Source organism: Synchiropus splendidus, chromosome 1 (assembly GCF_027744825.2).
Source record: "Synchiropus splendidus isolate RoL2022-P1 chromosome 1, RoL_Sspl_1.0, whole genome shotgun sequence".
Lineage (NCBI taxonomy): Eukaryota > Metazoa > Chordata > Actinopteri > Syngnathiformes > Callionymidae > Synchiropus > Synchiropus splendidus.
The window spans coordinates 49,186,498-49,204,296 of NC_071334.1; the positions used below are offsets into that span (position 1 = coordinate 49,186,498).

A 17,799-nucleotide genomic window follows, 5' to 3' on the forward strand; every position below is an offset into this window, starting at 1 on the left:
GAAAATGTATGTCTCCCATTGAAAAATCATTGATCCAGGACCATTTCACCCTCATCCCACTTGACATATTTCCTGAAAAGTTCATCCACATTCTTTAGCATTTCATAACTTATCTTTAACACAGACAGACAAACAAACTCCATCTAACACATAACTTCGTAAACCAAATGCATGACTGGCTGGAATAAAAGTGATGACTCTTGAATATCGCGCCAGACTCTGAAGAAAGAAAGTGCTTGAAAGGAGGATCGGGTGTGTGTATATATATATATGAAAGACTGGATGTATGTAACTGATCACGCTCCCCTCAAACAGACCACCAAAGCAGCTGAGAGTCAGAGATGAACTTACATACAAAGGCACCTTTCTTCCGTCGGTCTCCATGTTGTCCCCATCGACTGCAGTCCAGCACGCAGGTGGTCACTGCAGAACAGAACGTGTTTCAGATCCAATCATTACATCAGGATCAGCTATGTTCACCTTATATATCATTGGACCTATTATGGTAATTTAAGTGTACAAACAAATATGTTGCCATTAAAAATCATAAATAAAATATGACTTTAAAAGTAACCCATTATGTAATTGTATAATCCAGTCGTCTTCCACTCTTCCAAAGTCAAATCTCTGGAGCAGCATCTGAAGCAGGCTGCTGGAGGCACCTCAAGTGACTACTCTTGGTGTGGTGGTTCTTCTCTAAGTCTGGTTGACTGGGCCAGAGTTCAGACGTCCGCCAGAGAAAACGGTTGTATCCTGTACCTCTGGTCACCACAAAGTTGGTGACCATAGCTGAGAAATCCACTGGTCAGTTGAGACCAGTGGTCACTTCAGCCTCAGCTCTTTGTCCACTTACTGTTTACTTCCGTCAAAAACATTAAAACTAACGTTGCCCGCTCTCTCTTCTTCACCGACCGACAAATCTTGACAATGCAAAAGTAGCTTTTAACTATGTTGCAGAGGCTCACTGTGACTCATCAGCCACCTTAACTGTCTTATCTTGGAGGAGCATGGTTTTATTCTGTATATTTCTGTTTGGATCATCAACTCTTCTGAATCGTGTCATTGTCAGCTGGATTTACGACGTTAGAACTGAGGGTTTTTGTTGTTCCAACCACAGCAGATCAAGTGTTTAGTCAAAACATAAATGATGACCGACCACATGGACAGTGTTTCCACAACAGTTTCTGGGACCTGTGGGACCAAATATGAATCATAAATCACAATCTCAATTGCTGCCTTCAACTTGTTTCTATGTGCTAACGCTAACATGCTAATTGTCACACCTTGGCAAGGTTTCCATTCAACATTGTAATTCACATCGAACAAGTTCATGGCGCACGGAAACAAATGATTGAACTAAATTCAGGAACACAACAACAACACTTTCTCTCACATTACAGCAATTCACACAAGAATCACGAGACATATCAGTAAAAAGAAACTTCAAACTCGATTAAATGACTACTGATGTTTCGGAGGTTCCCCCTCACTCGTCATAATGCAACTAACTGGTTTATTGGTGCTATTCTAGACGCATAAACCTGGCCCAGGGTTACATCGAGACAAAAGGGTGGAAAAACGCTTCTTTCTGGCACCCGCCGGAACAATCTAGTTGCTGGAAACCATCTAAAAGTCAGACGTTCAAAGCGACGTGGAAAGTTTCAGGAAGCATCAATCAGCCCTTGGCAGAGCTGCATTAAGTGTTCCATTTTGCCATTACATAACCAGGAAATCACTACATAGGAGAAGTAAGAGCGGGTTTGAACACAGCTGTTCGGAGCGTGTGTTCAAGTTGTTAGAGAAAGAAGTGGATTTTGAGAGACCGTGAAGATTAGATACCAATTAGATACTGTCGGACTGGACTTCAGTGTAGTCTAAAAGATGCTCAATCGCCATCTGACCTTCAAAAAACTGGAAAAACCATCAGCAGTCATGACCTCGTCTCATCCACTGACTCTTTTTTTCAGCAAGTGGATGACTGAGCTCATAACTCTCAATTGTGAGAAGGTCCTCAACTGGATGCGCTCAGCCAGACAAGTCATCTGTGAGACACTCAAAGGAGAACAACTGCTCTTCCAGAAGTCAAAGATAGGACAAGCAGAAGAACAAAGGAAGCAGCCGTATGGACGAAATGGTTCAAACCTGCCTCGGCCCAGGCAGCCAGTCGCCCACATGTCTCGGCTTTTACTAGTCAAAGAAAACATTGTCTTACATTTACAGGTTGTGGCCCAGTATATCAACAAATGTGAACGCTCTGGAATGCCCGCGTTTACAGGAGTCTCCCCGCCCTAATCTGCTTCACGGGTCGTCCAAATCAATATCAATTGGGAGCTTTGGGAGATCAGAAGCAGCAGTAACGTAAACAAGGTTAAGTCTGAGGGCCGCGGCTTTTCAAGGCTTTGCCAGAAACTCAAGGTTTGAGCCACCCGAGTCTCCTTTGCGCCTCCTGTGTCTCTGAACTTGAGCCTTGAGATGAGAGAGAGAACCTGAACCGGCCGGTGGCCACGACTCCAGAGCGTGAGAACAGGAGATTAGACGGCACCAGGGACTGCTGTCAGAAAGCATTTGGGGAACGCATTTTGACGACTCCACATGTGACACCAGCCGCCGGATCATGACTGTCGCTTCAGAGTCACTTTGTTAGCGCCGACATAACAGAAGCGCTGATGTAAACATTGAAAACAAAGGTTCACTAAAACTTATTTTACACACAGTTTTGAAACTGCAGTGGGTTATTATTACAACCGTGAAGCACAGGTGAACATTAACCAGCTTAATAGCATTTTAAATTAAACTCTAGAAGGCCAGGAAAACATTAAGCCTTTTAAATAGACAGCATACAATAACCCCAAACATTTGTTTACAAAAGAATGAGACGCTATAATGAAGATGGAAGTAGTTCTGAAAAGTGAATGAGAAGTGCAATAAACGATGGCCACTGAACGCATCACACCAGACTCACTGTCACAAAGCAAGCAAGATCCTTCAATGGTCTCATACGTTATTTTTTTAAGAACGGTTTTCTGAGCTGGCGTTACATTTAAGCTAGTAAGACAAATGGAGTTGAATGTTACCTGCTGTCGTCCCTCTGTATCCCTAAGTGTCGTCAGAACATCAAACTAAGAGTTTCGGACGACGCAGCTTTCAATAGAGAGAAAGAAACAGAAAGTGTGCTTCATAAAATCCACTGAAGGGTCCAGTAACGGCTGCGCCCCGGCGGCAGAAGAGTTTAGTTTGCAGGTGTCGCCGGAGTCGATGCTCCTGAAGCGACCAGCCTCCTCCAGTCCAGCCCCGCCCCCTCCCACCGCTGACAACACGCGTTGAGCACACACGCATGCGTACTCGCGAAGGCATATCAACTGGTGTAGCGTAAATAAATTCAACCGTTTTCGCTCATAGATCTGTATAGTTGGACGTTCAACTATACTTCCACATATGTCTTCATTATCCTATCAGTAATGTGGGTAGAATGAATAATTATTCTAAGTGACCGGAATAAAAACATAATGCCATTCTTTATAAATAACAGATGACAGCAGTAAGAGGAAAAATCGTGAATCTTTAATAAGACCTTTGACATGCCAGTGCAAGTATTTGCGCAATATTAGTTTAAATATGAAAGGATTATAACATGATGGATTGGATATTTAAGGTCTTTGGTCGGTTTCAGAGGAAAGACATCCATACAAAGCATCTACTTGACAGGAAATGAGGAGACCGTCCCACCCTTCCTGCGCATCATTGACTGACATGAGCAGCAGATAAAGTAGCAGGAAACATCGCCTTAGTTCAGCGAGTTCATTCAGTCGAAAGTTGCAATGCCTAATTATGAATTCTATTATGATTCTGGAAGGGTCAAGTGGTTTGCGAACTCCCAAGTTTGGTTCCATACAGCTGGGGGACAGCGCTATCTGCTGGTAAGAAAAATGCATACACTGGAAATAGATCGAACTTGAATAATTAGCGTATATTGTTTCGAAGCAAATTAGATTTAAACGGAGTAGATCCATCAACGTGTTCAATTGAAAGCGGTTTGTTGCCAGGGTAAACAGACCTCGCACAAGCAGAGGCATGAAATTATTGACATTTTTGTTTTTCATTAGAAGATTGACCTTTATTTCAAGACTCACAAATCGACTAAACAGTCATAGTCAAATAAATTAAAAACGCAAATAATTATTGACAACAATAAGTAATTCAATAATTATCACTAAAATAGTTTAAATAAAATCTAGCATCAATATAACAATTTTACTGCACAACATTAATGTGCGTTTTATTATAAATTTCTAGTTGACTAATGTTCATGGTCATACCTAAAATTCAGTGTTTTCGGTCGGAACTAAAGTTGGGGACGTTTGTTAAGGATGCACATTCTTGTTTTGATCGCAGACAGCGCATGCGCCCACTGCGAGCTTTTCGACGACAACATGAAAATGTAGTACATAGAGAGCGGTCTAGTCAGATTATATTTACTAGTTTTATTCATGTTAGAATTGTCACAACGTCTACAATAGCGCGTTTACCGCCTGTCTGTATGGACGGGCTGAAGCTAGATAAGCCCTAGCATGCTAACAGATCGCGGTGGGGGATTGATAGTGCTACAGTAACACTAGAGTACATAATAAGCTCTTTTCGATCGTTATCTTGGTGATCTGTGAGTGACCCAAAGATGGACGGCATGTCCACCTCAGACGCTGGGTGTCCCCTAGTGTCCGAAGACATGGCGGGGGAGATCTGTGTGATGCCGGACATCAGCTCTATCAAGACCGAGCAGCCGGTGGGTTCTGGTCCGGACGATCCCGCGACGCAGAACGTAGCCATGGGGATCAAATTCATCCTGCCGAACCGCTTCGACATGAACGTTTGCTCCAGGTTCGTCAAGTCCCTGAACGAGGAAGACAGCAAGAACATCCAGGACCAGGTCAACTCGGATCTGGAGGTCGCGTCGGTTCTGTTCAAAGGTACCGCAGCTCGCTATCTGTGGAAATAGCGAGTCTTTGGTTGAACATGTTGTTCTCCGGCAGCCGAGTGCAACATCCAAACGTCTCCATCTCCTGGGATTCAAGTGCGACATGTTTATACGCCGTCCACCACCAAACATTTCTCTCCCATCAAGCAGTCGACCACTCTGACCAACAAACACCGCGGCAACGAGGTGTCTTCCACGCCACTGCTGGTGCACTGTGAGTCTCACTGAGATCAGTCACTTGTTCGCTCATTCACACCAAAACACGCCTACCTTCTTTCAGCTTTATCGATTCATCAGTTGGCAGCGCAAGGAGAGATGGTGTTTCTGGCCAGCAGAATAGAACAAGGTAATGCACCAAGATGTTACACAGTTCCTAGTCCATAAATGATTTCAATTGAAGTGCGCAAGAAGTGGATGGATTGTGATTTACATGTCCAACTAGTTTGACCTTTTCCTTGACACATGTACAAACTTGGAGATGAGCGAAATCCCATTGTCTGGGAGCCACTCCAAGAACAAGTACACTATTATTCATCCTAATTTTATTCTGCTAGAGACAGTCATCAACCTCCAGGATGAGGAAGGGTTCACGCCACTGATGTGGGCGGCAGCACATGGTCAGATCGCTGTGGTGGAGTTCCTGCTCCAGAATGTAAGACCATTGATTCAAATTTCTCCTCCTGGATCCCGTTATTCGTTCTTTTTCTGTGCAGGGGGCTGATCCGCACCTGCTTGCCAGGGGACGAGAGAGTGCACTGTCATTAGCGTGCAGTAAAGGCTACACAGACATTGTGAGGATGCTCATCGACTGCGGCGTTGACGTCAACGAGTACGACTGGGTACGAAAACGCAAACCTGCCGGACCAAACTTAATAACTTTTCTATTGACGCCAATGTTTTGATGTTTCAGAACGGAGGTGCTCCTCTCCTGTACGCCGTTCATGGGAATCACGTCCGCTGTGTGGAAATCTTGTTAGGTGATTAGGACGACATCAAGATATTATTTTTTACAATTCCTTAATGATTCTGTCTGACTTCCAGAAAGTGGTGCTGATCCAACCATCGAGTCTGATTCAGGGTTTAATGCGATGGACATGGCAGTTGCGATGGGCCATCGGAACGGTGTGTACAGTTGGAATTTTCAGACTCGACGTCTCCACTTATTACCGGAGCTTCAGTTTCTCTTAAAGAAAAATATAGAAGAATTCGCATAACTGAAGAGCTTTTCAAAACGTAGTTCTGGAACATAACTGATGATTTTCTAACAAGGTTCTATGTTTTCAGTTCAACAAGTGATGGAGGCTCATCTACTCAAGCTACTGATGGGAATCAGAGAGTGACCTGCAGGAGACAAGACAATCAAGTGGTGCTACTGAAGACAGCGTGGTTTCACCTCAGCATGAAGTTTTTACAACAAGCCATGTGTGTTTCAGGCTGACTTATTTAATGTTTTTGAACTAGTGGTGATGTGCATTGTGTTTTAGAGGCTATTTAAGTTGGTTACTGTTATTGATGTTTGAATATGGAATTTGACTTTTAATTAAAACTGCATCCTAAACTAAAATCAATGGTCATGGCTTAACCCTTTAGGCACTAGAGTTTCAAAAGGCTGTAGCTTAAACATGGTTAGAGATCAAGACCGAAGTTTGGGAGTAAATTCACTGTAATTTGTCCATATTACGGCAGGACCGTGAACCACATCTGCCTCTGCTGCCATTTGCGAAGTGTTTACTCCCATAGCTTCTATCATTAAGTCCTCCAGACACAGTGAAACGAACACTGGCTTCAGTATATGCTGTCTGTGGACCGTCAAGGCGATTGAGACTCACTATCAATACACACAGATGCAGCAGCATCACTTCTGGCTCTCCGGACGACTGACTTAATGTTGCATAGATTGAAGTTACTGGTATCTGCCAACTGGTTTCCAAAAGCAGCCACTACATCAGACGTATTCACAGGTTGGCTCGTCCCGACAGTGGCGCCTGAAGGGTTAATATTCACCTGCGAACCTCCCCCACAGGTTCATGAGGCGTGGCTGTGTTGATGCAGTCATGTAGCAAAATGTACTCCTGACTTTAATAAAAGAACAAATCTCAACAGTAGCAAAGTTTAATTCATCAGAGGCCACAGAGAATCAGGTTCAGTAACGTGGAGGGGTGATTACACGGTTTACACTGCACATGCAGAGCGATGGGACGAGCACATGTGGACAGGAGGTGAAACATCAACACCCTCACTCTGGTTTTACATCGCTGGAAGGACAATACGACACAAATACTTCACCCCAGGAGTGTGACTGGTCACACACCGTTCTTAAGTGTTTACACTATCAACCTTGTGCAGATCTCCTTTCCCACGCCCCATGTTCCGTCATGAGTCAGAGTCCCACTTCCTCTAGTTGGCCTCGTCCTTCGACGCCTCGTCAAAATTCTCCACCAGATCTGAGAGGACGAGAAAAGGTTTAGTGCTAAATTGAACCGAGTTTGAGAAGAATTCATCCTGAATCTGAGCCATTTTAAATCAAAAGCCCACTGATTAAAGCCAGCTGTTGCTAGCATCAAACGATGTGCCTCCGCCACTTCATGAAATCTGAGACAGAGTTCTGCCTCAAAGGCTGTGGGGTTAAACTGGTAACAATGCAGAGGTCTGGGAAAAGTTGTAGCTGAAGAGGGAGAACACAAAGGAAACCGAACTTCTGGAAGGCGATGACAGCTGTAAACCCTACAACAGTCTCACTGCAGCTGTGCGCTGCTGCAAATCTCGGGAGAAACTACGCAGCAGGTCGTACCTAACCAGCATTTGTACCTTTGGCTGGACTGATTCATACACACGATCAAATACAGATCGACAAACTACAATGCATTTTGCCTGCGCACAAAAGCCATGGAGGCGCTTTAAATGACAAAGTTCAGTGGCACATCGAGCACTGCTCCCCTCCCTTCGATCTAATTTGCATGACCAAATTGCCAGTATTAGATTACCAATACCACATTGTGATTAAACTGTCATATTATATAGATTTTAGATTCAAAGTTCAACAGAAGGTCAAATCCATTGGTTTGCAGGTGTTACTCACCTGGGACTTCATCATCCTCTTCTTCTACTGTGGCAATCGGGGCTTTTCCATCTGTAGCTGAAAGACAGAAACAACATGTGAGACCTCAGACTCTTCGAGCAGTCACATTGGACACTTGTGTGCTCAACACTGACCCTGTTTGGGTAGTGCCTCTGCAAGTCTCCTCAGGCTGGTTAGGCTGTCAGCTCCCAGCTGGTTCAGGATGCCGGGCAACATCTCGGTCATCTGCTTGGTCTCAGCGTGTCCGGTGATTGTGAAGGTGTTGGCGGCGAGAGATGCCTGCACTTTGGGATTGTTGAAGTGGATGACCGTCCCCTGATTCGTGAACATGTTGACCTGCCACGCCACAAAAGACAAACACGATTGAAGATGTTTGAGCTCAGCATGTTGAACGAGCACGTCATCAAGCTGAGATTTGCTGAGATGACTGTTATTGTATCAGCAGTAGCACCTACTCATGAATATATAAAATGCTGTTTCATTTTATACATGCGAAAAAAAAGATTGTATTAATCCACCCTGTGGCAGTCAGAGAGTCACATAACATGTACTTTTGTGGTCAAATTATAAAGACATTAAGTCAGAAACATTTTTGGCAAATTAATTTGTAGGCTGCTCCAATGAAGCAGTGAATAAACATGCACATTGAAAGGGAGGTGAGAGGTGATCAGAGCTGGTGCACCAGATCCACACCTCTTCAATTCCAGAGATGTTGTTGACGCCAAGTTTCTTCAGGGAGAACTGGAGCTTCTTGTCATCTGCTGTTGCTGTTCTGTGCACCACCTTCTTCTTTCTGCGAGCGCTGCCCTGAAGCACATCAACAAACATTTCAGGGTGAACATCCACTTGAGAATCAGTGAAGTGCAAAGATGTGACAACAAACTGAAACCTTTCCAGATTTTCAGCATCAGTAGTTTGAGTCTAGACTAATGGCATGATCTACTGGACTCTGGACAACTGGAATGGACCTTTAAACCTTTAGATTTGATCTGTTGCCAGACCAATAATACAAACCGCCGGTACTATTCTTCAACACCATCGACAGAGCAACTCTTTTAAAAAGCTTGGTTTTGAATAGGTAGTGTTTTTTTTCTCTGGGTGGTTTTTGAAGTGCTTGTCTCACACATTGACAGATGTTGAAAGTCCAATGAATAACAAAAGTAATAGTGCTCTAAAATTACATCTGATGACCAAAACACTGCATAATTTATCACAAGTAATTATGAAAATGAGTTAAGTTCTTAAAATTTCTTACCTTTCCGCCGATGCGGACTTGTGCCTGCAGTTTCGCGAGTTTTTCTGTATTCATAATTACTTCTTTCATCTGCAAAACCGAAAAGCACTCTTTTAGTGAGACCATAACACAACAGTTAGCAACAATAAATGACATTGCTTTTCTACTTATCCAAATGACACTACAGTAGCATGCATGAAAACAACCTTAGAATCAGAGTTGGATTCAAATTACTTAAAGGGTGAAACGCATTGTTGAGTTAACAGCAACTCGACACATTACGAGATACTCTGAGGTAACAACTCCTCACCAACAAAAGTCCAACCTTCATCACTATTTAGCTACATACTACTAGCCGGTGACAGAACTCGTGCACACCCATGAAGTTAGAAAAACACCACTGTCATAGCCAATGCGTCGGTTATCTGTGAAATCGATGCTATCGTGACTTGCTAAAATGCTAACAATATACGCGCGCAGGGGCGAAAACATGCATAGCAGGAGCCTTAACAAACTCAATACAGCGCGTTTAGCTTTAAGCTAAGGCACAAGTACTTGTAATGAGAGAGTTAAAGGGAGACTAAGCTTCGGTTTCACCGAGGAGAGCTAAACGAGTGGGGTAATCCAGCTAGCCTCTCAGCTAGCCCGGGTTGGACGGCGCAGCATCAGCGAGCCGCTGTCATGAGCGCGCGTTCCCGAAAAAGCCGCATCTAGTCCACTCGGCCACAAAATCTTTCAGTTACCTGTTGCCTTCGTATGAGAGAAAAACAATGCGGAGAAAGGGTTATTTAGAGTTTCAGACTAACCTGTAAACTAACAGCAGACACATGCGGGGCGCAAGATGGAAGCCAGAGAGGAGGGAGGATGTGACGTAGCGGGAAAAGTGCCAGTTGTCAGTTGGGTTTCTCTGCCCTCAGAGGTGACTTGCAGGCGTGACGACGCAAATAAAGTTAAAAGAATTGCCTCTGATCATTCAATCACCTCATTTTTATTATGAATGAACTAGATTTATATATGCTGTATGAATCCTTGGTTTACATGATGGGAAGAAATACCCTAAATACCCTATCCACATCATAAGATTCACTTTTTTTTGTTTCACTGGTTTACTCACAATGTTCCAGGGTCACAGAGGTCAGGATGTTTGCTACATCTGGAAGAAAAGTGTCACACTGGACAGAGCGCACAGGCAGGTAACCACTAATAGACTCTTGTTGCCCATTTAAAGTCGGAAACTAACAACTTGTCTTGACATACAAAATTAAAGATGCACAAAGACCACGATTTGCCCTAATTGTTCTTTTTGTAACTTTGCATCACCAACCACCATCCTGAACTAGTCTTCATCTTGCTCCCACAACAGTGAGGCCCCAAGTAAGTTGGACAAACCTTAGTCATAGACTAGTGATCTTAAAATTAAGTGTCTGGAATTGTAATTAAAATTCTTAAAAATGAGGACGGAGGAGGACCTGGTTATGTGGATACAGAAGTTGGACAAACTGGATAAGATAAGATTAGTACTCAGTCATTAAATCTCTCCCCAACTTAGAATCCACTTAGCTGTAGGAGAGTTTGAGATATAACAAGATTTCACTGTGACAGACAGAAGCTCTCAACAGCTTTCTGTCTTTTTCCAATAAAGTTAATATTAACTTTATAAAAACTGAGAGTGAAAAAGAAGAAGACCCAAGGGCACATGTCGAGCTGGAGGTCAAAGCCTGGCCAACTCCGTCACTTCATGTGTCCTGCGACAGTCTGAATACTTAAAAAAATCAAACATTCTCCTTCACAAAAAAGGAATGAAAAATGGTCCAGTGGTGAATAAGTATCAACGGTACAAAGTGAATAAATAAATGAAACTTGGTGGATGGGGTTGAATAAAAGCTCTACCTTTAATCAACCAACGCCAACACATATTGATGAAAAAAACTGAGTACAGTAGAAAAAAGAAAATCAATACACACCCTCATACATCTTGGAGTACAACTACAGTAATTCCCTGTCATATGAGTTGAGTTCAATTTTCAGGGTCTCAAGATTTTTCATGCTAGTACATCTAAACTTCGTCATTATATTTCTTGCATCCAGATAAGTTTTTTTCCCCCATATACTACACAGTATAGGCCGAGACAGATGATCCTATTCATAGTCTTTTTTGACTTGTCCATGGATTCTGCTATTTATCATCTAGAGATGATTAAACATGTTGAAGGAAGGGAGAGTGTGGAGAAGCATGATGCAAAGGTTTTAAAGGCTTTTATGATTAAACTAATACTAAAGTAATACAGACCATATATGACTTAATAATTGACTCTGTTTATTCATATTATTTTACTTAACTATCTATTCCACTTTCGTCAGAATGAGTAATTTTCCCAAAACTTATTCATAGCATGACACTATTTCGTTTTGCATTTATGTTGTTAAATTTCCCCATTCTAAACCGACATTTATTACAGTCATTTATATTCAAATGTTCTGTCTTCATGATGTGATTTTTGATTGATTTTAATAAATCATGAGAGCGGGGTTTCTGTGCGTGTCGGAGCCTCGATCACATGACCCGCAGACCCCCTTCAGACCCTCTTCAGGTTTGGCCACAGACTCATGCAAACTTGTAGGAATCGCGTTTAAACAGTTAAGTGCTTCCTCGGTCCCTGCGGCACGAAAACACCGTCAGATCTCAGATGGAGAATTTAGAAACTGCAGAGGTGGTTTACCACACATGCGAGCTCTGGGCCTGTAAAAGCTCCTCCAAACTTCTCATTCCTAACGAGAAATATGTCTGTGACTTCAGAGCTCCAGATATGTTTTGAATTAAAGTCAATCCCAACTCAAATTATGGCGGTTTAAAACAAACTTAGCAGCTTTATCGGAGAAATACACCTTTGTTTTAACCCCTGAACCGAAACGAAAATAACTTTCTTAATATAATCCAACCTGGATTAATAGAGGGTCATTTTTTTTATGAGCGAAATGTTTCTTCATTAAATAAAACTTTGATCGCACCCCAGATTTATAAAACGGACACAAACTCACTGGCATTGCATTGACTTTGCTTTCTCCGTGTTGATTCACTATTACGACTCAATATTATCAAAACCTTATTCATCTGAAAAAAAATCTCAACAGTCATTTAATCACACAACTTTATCTTCTACTGAGAAAAACGAACTCGTTAACTGCCAAAAGACAACATTAAAAACAGTAGCACCATGTAAAAACAGCTTACAGAACGTTTTGTTTCCGAGTTGCATGTTACATTTTAAAATAAATAAACATATGGCACAAATGGAAAGTTGCACTGGCACATTATGTCATACATCCAAATAAATTATCAATAGTAGACAATAGTTCAAAAATCAAAATGGCTTACCCCGTGGCAAGAATATTCCAACAGTTGTCTATGATATTTCTATTTATTGTAAAATACCAGATATTGGCGAGTCACAAAGTGTTGTTGTTCGTGAGTGATTAATAGAAACAACATTCAGAATATTGAATCAATTGTAAAGCGGCGAGCGTCGTAAACACCAGTAACTGACGTTACAGAAATGTATCATTTAGCGCATTAAAGCGAATGTTGTTGGCTTTGCATAAGTCCATACTAAAGAGTAGGCGAACAATAAACTCTTGTGAAATTGGTTAGTTTAAGGAAAATTGCTCCCAAATGCGCTGGAGTGTTTGTTGTAGCTTTCATCTTCCGGTGTGACACGCGCTGTTGTGCTAAAAATTCCCGGAAGATGGCGCACCACTAAAACGATTCCTCGTCTGGTCGCTCGAGCAGAGGCAGAAACACCTGCCGGAGAGTGACGAATGGACTCGGCCGAGACGCGAAACTCGCGAATAAATAAAGAATTAAATATAACAGTCACGTGACAATGCGGTGCAAATCACTATTAAGAATAGCGCGACACAAACACGATTCCTGTGTCAACAAAGTTAGGAACACGTGTGTTAAATATGAAAAGTTAATAATTGTGAAAACTAAAGTTGTAAAATAATCGAAATGTTACTAAATTTATTTGCATTTGAAGAGAAATCTCAAACAAATGTTTATTTATATATAATTTAAAGCTACGCGACACAAATGGTCATATATAAGTTACTACAGTTTACGTTGGAACGACACACATCTGAGGCGAGCGAGCGTGAGACTTGTCCGTGAAAGAAGTACAGGTTACATAAACCTGATCAATTGAGTGGTCGATTGATTCACCAGCCCAGTCTAGACATCAGTGCACTTATTTTTATTTGTCCATTTCATTGTGTAACACACCAACAAACACCGAAACACTAATGCAAACGACCATGCAGCGGCCACACTCGACACGTCCCCAATGAATCCTGCAGTAAACTCAGCAGTGTTAAATTGTTGCGCAAGAATATGAGCATTTTAAGCTGTTTTTGTTTGCCCTGTACTACACACCGTGTAACGAGTCACTTCCTCTCTTTCAGCTGAGTCACACAAATAAAAAACACCAACTAAAATGTCCACACACACGCACACACACCCACACACACGGCACGGCAGCGGCCTTCCTCCGTGCAGATCGCATGCTCTGCGTGACCCGTGACTGATGCGAGTTAACAGCTGACTCTTTTCCATTACAAATGGCTTGCGGATAATCTAGATAACTACTGGATCACGCAAACCGAGCTGCCTGGCTGCCACCGCTGCTGCAGCTACGGAGGGGCACATATCATACTTATTATATTTTTAAAAACTCAATTATTTCCACAAAAAATATGGATAAAACCCACCACACTGTAGTGTTTCCCTCCTAAAACCACCGAGTTTGTGGGTTTTGATGTTCGTGCGCACAGTCTTTCTTGCGCACCCAATCTGACAAAGCACAAATTCACCAAAATTCTTACGTTTGTGTGCACAATAAAAACAGATATTAACCACAAATAAGCGTGATATATGTACTTTGTAATATTAGATGTCGTTAGGAACATCAGCAGCATATCAGACAATGGTTCAAACTGTAACTGTGTTTAACAATTAAAGTAAAAACACATTAACAACTTGATTAGTCACAGTTATAGTTCTTAAAAAGGAAAATTTGAAGTATTATTACTAGTGCCTTCAGTATGAAGAATCAGGAGCAGAAAATGTATTGGTCAACAGGTTACTTTTGGGTGAGCACCATGATTTCCACCTAACACTTAAAACAAAGTTGACACACTTGACCACTCTACTGCATATGTGCCTCGTGCCATCCTACCTGTGGCACCATTCAGTAAGAGTTAGCAGATGTCATGTCTATTTGCTCTCAAAATAAACCATAAACAGTTCATTCCTTTTGGAGCACCAGTTGCTCATCTGGCCTCTTTACAAACTAAGTGGAGCTGATGGCCCTATAGGCCAGACAGTATAGTGGCTGTAAGCATGGTTGATAGTTGTCAAGGCCCAACTTCTGGCAAAGGCCCATCTTCGGTTAAAAAACAATAAGCATCTCTGCACACCTGATGATTCAGTAACACTGCTAACTACTATGGTATTGAATTTGTCACTAAGACACTAAATTTGCTTAATGTTGAATTTAGAAAACACAACAGAAAACAGAAAAAAATACAACGTGAACCGATATTAATGCTTAAAACACATAATATAATGGCAAAGATAGATGCTACAAATGTATGTATGAATCTGTATTCGTCCTCCAGAACAAGACAAAACAAATACACATTTGAAAAATAAATACAAGTTTAATGTGATTACCCCCATACATAACTACAAAACTATACCAATAGGTACAAACTTTACATTACCAGAACAACGCCAGTAAACTAGATGACAACGGAAGTGATGTTGTTAACGAGTCTGGGATTCCGTTTATTTTAACTTGAAATGTTATGCACAATCAAAGCAGTGTTTGAATTGTTCACATCATAATTACACTAAAATTAATAATAACAGCGGAATTCATTGTGATTGTTAATATGTGGTTTTGTTTTGTTTTTTTTACTTTATGGAAAAGTAACAGGCGCAATAGATTCATATTGAATTAGGGAATAAATATGGAATGTATTATGACCATTTTAATTTGTTTTTAATGGATGCTGGTTCCGACGGTCGAATGATTATTACAGCGAGGACGGTTTCTCTCTCGCGTGGCTCTGGTGACGTGCCGGCGTCATGTGACCAGGGCGGTGGTATAAACAGGGACAAAAGTTCCGCCCCCTCGTCTGTCTGAAGCCCATCTGGACCCCTGCGCGCACTGCCGGCACATTTCTAAAGTCTGGCACCGACTGGACCGTCCGCCACCCGGGGATCCGAACCCATATGGAAAGAGCGCGTGCTGGCAGAAGCAGGGTCCCCGCGTGTCGCTCCCTCCTCGGCCTGAGTTTTGAAGAGCGTGAGCCATGACTCTCAGCTCAGAGATGTCCGATGCCTCCATCCTCTCGGAAGAGACCGACATCGACGTGGTGGGCGAGGGAGAGGATGGGGACCACCGGACGCGCTCCTACGTGGAGGAAGTGGCGGAGATGGGGGAGGACATCCTGCTGTCCGGCTCCTCTCCGCCTCCCGCCGGCCTGGATGGCTCCAGCGCTTCCCGGGATTCCTACAAGGCGACGGGCAAGAACAGCCTGGTAAAGCCCCCCTACTCCTACATCGCCCTGATCACCATGGCCATCCTGCAGAGCCCCAAAAAGAGGCTCACCCTCAGTGAAATCTGCGACTTCATCAGCAACCGCTTCCCCTACTACCGGGAGAAGTTTCCGGCCTGGCAGAACTCCATCCGCCACAACTTGTCCCTCAACGACTGCTTCGTCAAGATCCCGCGGGAGCCGGGGAACCCAGGCAAGGGCAACTACTGGACTTTGGACCCGGAATCAGCAGATATGTTCGACAACGGCAGCTTTTTGAGGCGGAGGAAGCGCTTCAAGAGGCAGCAGACGCAGGACTTGCTGCGGGAACACAACGCCTTCATCCCGGCGGCCGCGTACGGATACGGGCCGTACGGCTGCGGGGGATACGGCATCCAGCTGCAGTCCTACCACACGCACTCGGCTCTTTTCGCCTTCCAGCAGCAGCAGCAGCAGCAGCAACACTCCTCCAGAGGAACCATGATCCCCGCTCCGTCTCTGATGCCCAACACCACCTCCAGCGCTACGGACTTACCCAGGAGGTTCTATCCGCAGATGAGCGCGCCGGCTGCCTCCCCCGTCTCCCCTGTCCACAAGTCCAACTCCCCGGTGCACCGCTCCCCCTTCTCCATAGAAAGCATCATCGGAGGGTCGCTGAGCCCCTCCAGGACTCCCCCGGTCGCTGTGCCGGTGCTCGCCTCGTCGCTGGGGCCTGCAAGGGCCAACCAGCTTGAAAACTTTCCCAACAGAATAATCAATGGCACTAGTGGCTGTTAAGCAACTTTTTTCTCTCTTAAAATACAGCAGCAAAAACAAAAATAACGCCCCACGTATGAAGGTAGGATGATTTTTGTATTTGATAGCTCGCAGCTGAATGACGGACATGAAACAAAGAATAACACTGTGCCTAAATTCACGCTATCATCAGGTTGTGATTTCAGTTTCAGGGCGTCTCAGGACAAATCACGTTTTATCTCCTCCTCGAAAAAAAAATAGGCTTAAAAATAATAATTAATATTATTATAATAATGTATTTTGTGTCAAACACATGTTGTCTTTTTAGTTTGGCGAAACCAGATTTAAACACAGAAGTTTATCAGATATGCAGTGTGTGTTTATTTCAGTCATGAAACGACGATGTACAGTTTTTGGGGAGGAAGATTATTGTGTAATTGAAGTGTGATATTTTTACACCGTTTGTTTTTGTTTTTTTCTTTTTCAAAAAATAAATCGTTTTTCAAGAAAAACATACGCTATTTTTTGTCCTTTAAATTCAGTCAACGCGTGAAATGTTCCCATGAAATGACTCCCCAAAACGACGCCTTACACAGCTGATAAACGATGGGGATATAGCGTGTCGTGTCGAGCTGACCTTCTCACACTCATTCTCGTAACTGCTGTGAGTGGACATGGAGGTGTCCGCGGGGTCAACCATTTATTATTATTATAGTTTGGGACGCCAGTGCGCATGTCCTAGCCACTATCAAATCACATTCTCTGCTGTGATCATCACAAACGGTGCAGTCAGGTGGGACCCACTGTCGCGAGACATCTAACCGATAGAGAGGCAGAGGTACCAAGTATATGAGGTTCGGGTGGCAACCTCAAATAAAATATAGTTACAAAGTACAACAAAGACGTTCAAGTTTTTTTTTTTTTTTTTTAATTCTTAATTTATCCATGTAAAAGTGAGGCGCAAGTCGAGCGGATTTTAATCATGAAAACTACGCTCATATTTCTCTCAGAATCAAAAAGGACTGGAAGAGTGGGGAAACGCACGTGACAGATGATTACATTTTAAATGCGCTGATAGTTAATTTTTCAACACACGTCTTCAAACTCATGATGAGTCAGGTGTGATCTCGTTCAGTTTCAGATTGATCAAAAACACCTTGTTCTTTCCTCCTAAAGACTCCA

General features: G+C 43.0%; 4 protein-coding genes across 12 annotated transcripts in view; 2 read left to right on the top strand and 2 right to left on the bottom strand.

Annotated features, from left to right (window-relative positions):
* arhgef28a (Rho guanine nucleotide exchange factor (GEF) 28a) overlaps positions 1 to 3,254 on the bottom strand; it is a 44,530-nt gene extending 41,276 nt beyond the window's left edge. For 8 of the 9 annotated variants that reach the window (XR_008415502.1, XM_053869511.1, XM_053869508.1 and 5 more), the window contains exons 1-2: positions 3,075 to 3,254; positions 352 to 423 (exon numbers count right to left, since the gene is read on the bottom strand). Coding sequence is in view for 7 of the 9 variants with exons in the window: in XM_053869511.1 (XP_053725486.1) it covers positions 352 to 384 (33 nt within the window). In the remaining 2 variants the exon portion in view is untranslated. The remainder of the gene's footprint in view (positions 1 to 351; positions 424 to 3,074) is intronic. The other variant, XM_053869506.1, reaches the window with a different exon arrangement.
* Positions 3,255 to 4,379: 1,125 nt separating this feature from the next.
* Positions 4,380 to 7,085, top strand: ankra2 (ankyrin repeat, family A (RFXANK-like), 2). The gene is made up of 8 exons (XM_053868473.1): positions 4,380 to 4,964; positions 5,028 to 5,186; positions 5,253 to 5,318; positions 5,527 to 5,624; positions 5,686 to 5,811; positions 5,883 to 5,949; positions 6,014 to 6,094; positions 6,257 to 7,085. Exons 1-8 carry the CDS (start codon positions 4,673 to 4,675, stop codon positions 6,310 to 6,312), a joined length of 945 nt encoding a protein of 314 aa, XP_053724448.1. The 5' UTR covers positions 4,380 to 4,672; the 3' UTR covers positions 6,313 to 7,085.
* Positions 7,069 to 10,150, bottom strand: btf3 (basic transcription factor 3). The gene is made up of 6 exons (XM_053868484.1): positions 10,092 to 10,150; positions 9,307 to 9,375; positions 8,745 to 8,858; positions 8,186 to 8,387; positions 8,052 to 8,108; positions 7,069 to 7,416 (listed from the first exon to the last, which is right to left on the bottom strand). The coding sequence occupies exons 2-6, from the start codon at positions 9,373 to 9,375 to the stop codon at positions 7,370 to 7,372; spliced, it is 489 nt and encodes a 162-aa protein (XP_053724459.1). The 5' UTR covers positions 10,092 to 10,150; the 3' UTR covers positions 7,069 to 7,369.
* Positions 10,151 to 15,496: 5,346 nt separating this feature from the next.
* Positions 15,497 to 17,124, top strand: foxd1 (forkhead box D1). Its single transcript, XM_053844083.1, has one exon. The coding sequence runs from the start codon at positions 15,658 to 15,660 to the stop codon at positions 16,657 to 16,659; it is 1,002 nt and encodes a 333-aa protein (XP_053700058.1). The 5' UTR covers positions 15,497 to 15,657; the 3' UTR covers positions 16,660 to 17,124.
* Positions 17,125 to 17,799: the final 675 nt, after the last annotated feature.

Coding starts and splice junctions, on each gene's coding strand:
- btf3 (XM_053868484.1), bottom strand. CDS start 9,375: ATGAAAGAAGTAATTATGAATACAGAAAAACTCGCGAAACTGCAGGCA. Junction 8,859..9,306: donor AAGTCCGCATCGGCGGAAAG/GTAAGAAATTTT, acceptor GATGTGCTTCAG/GGCAGCGCTCGCAGAAAGAA. Junction 8,388..8,744: donor ACATCTCTGGAATTGAAGAG/GTGTGGATCTGG, acceptor GTGGCGTGGCAG/GTCAACATGTTCACGAATCA.
- ankra2 (XM_053868473.1), top strand. CDS start 4,673: ATGGACGGCATGTCCACCTCAGACGCTGGGTGTCCCCTAGTGTCCGAA. Junction 5,187..5,252: donor CACGCCACTGCTGGTGCACT/GTGAGTCTCACT, acceptor ACCTTCTTTCAG/CTTTATCGATTCATCAGTTG. Junction 5,950..6,013: donor CTGTGTGGAAATCTTGTTAG/GTGATTAGGACG, acceptor TCTGACTTCCAG/AAAGTGGTGCTGATCCAACC.
- foxd1 (XM_053844083.1), top strand. CDS start 15,658: ATGACTCTCAGCTCAGAGATGTCCGATGCCTCCATCCTCTCGGAAGAG.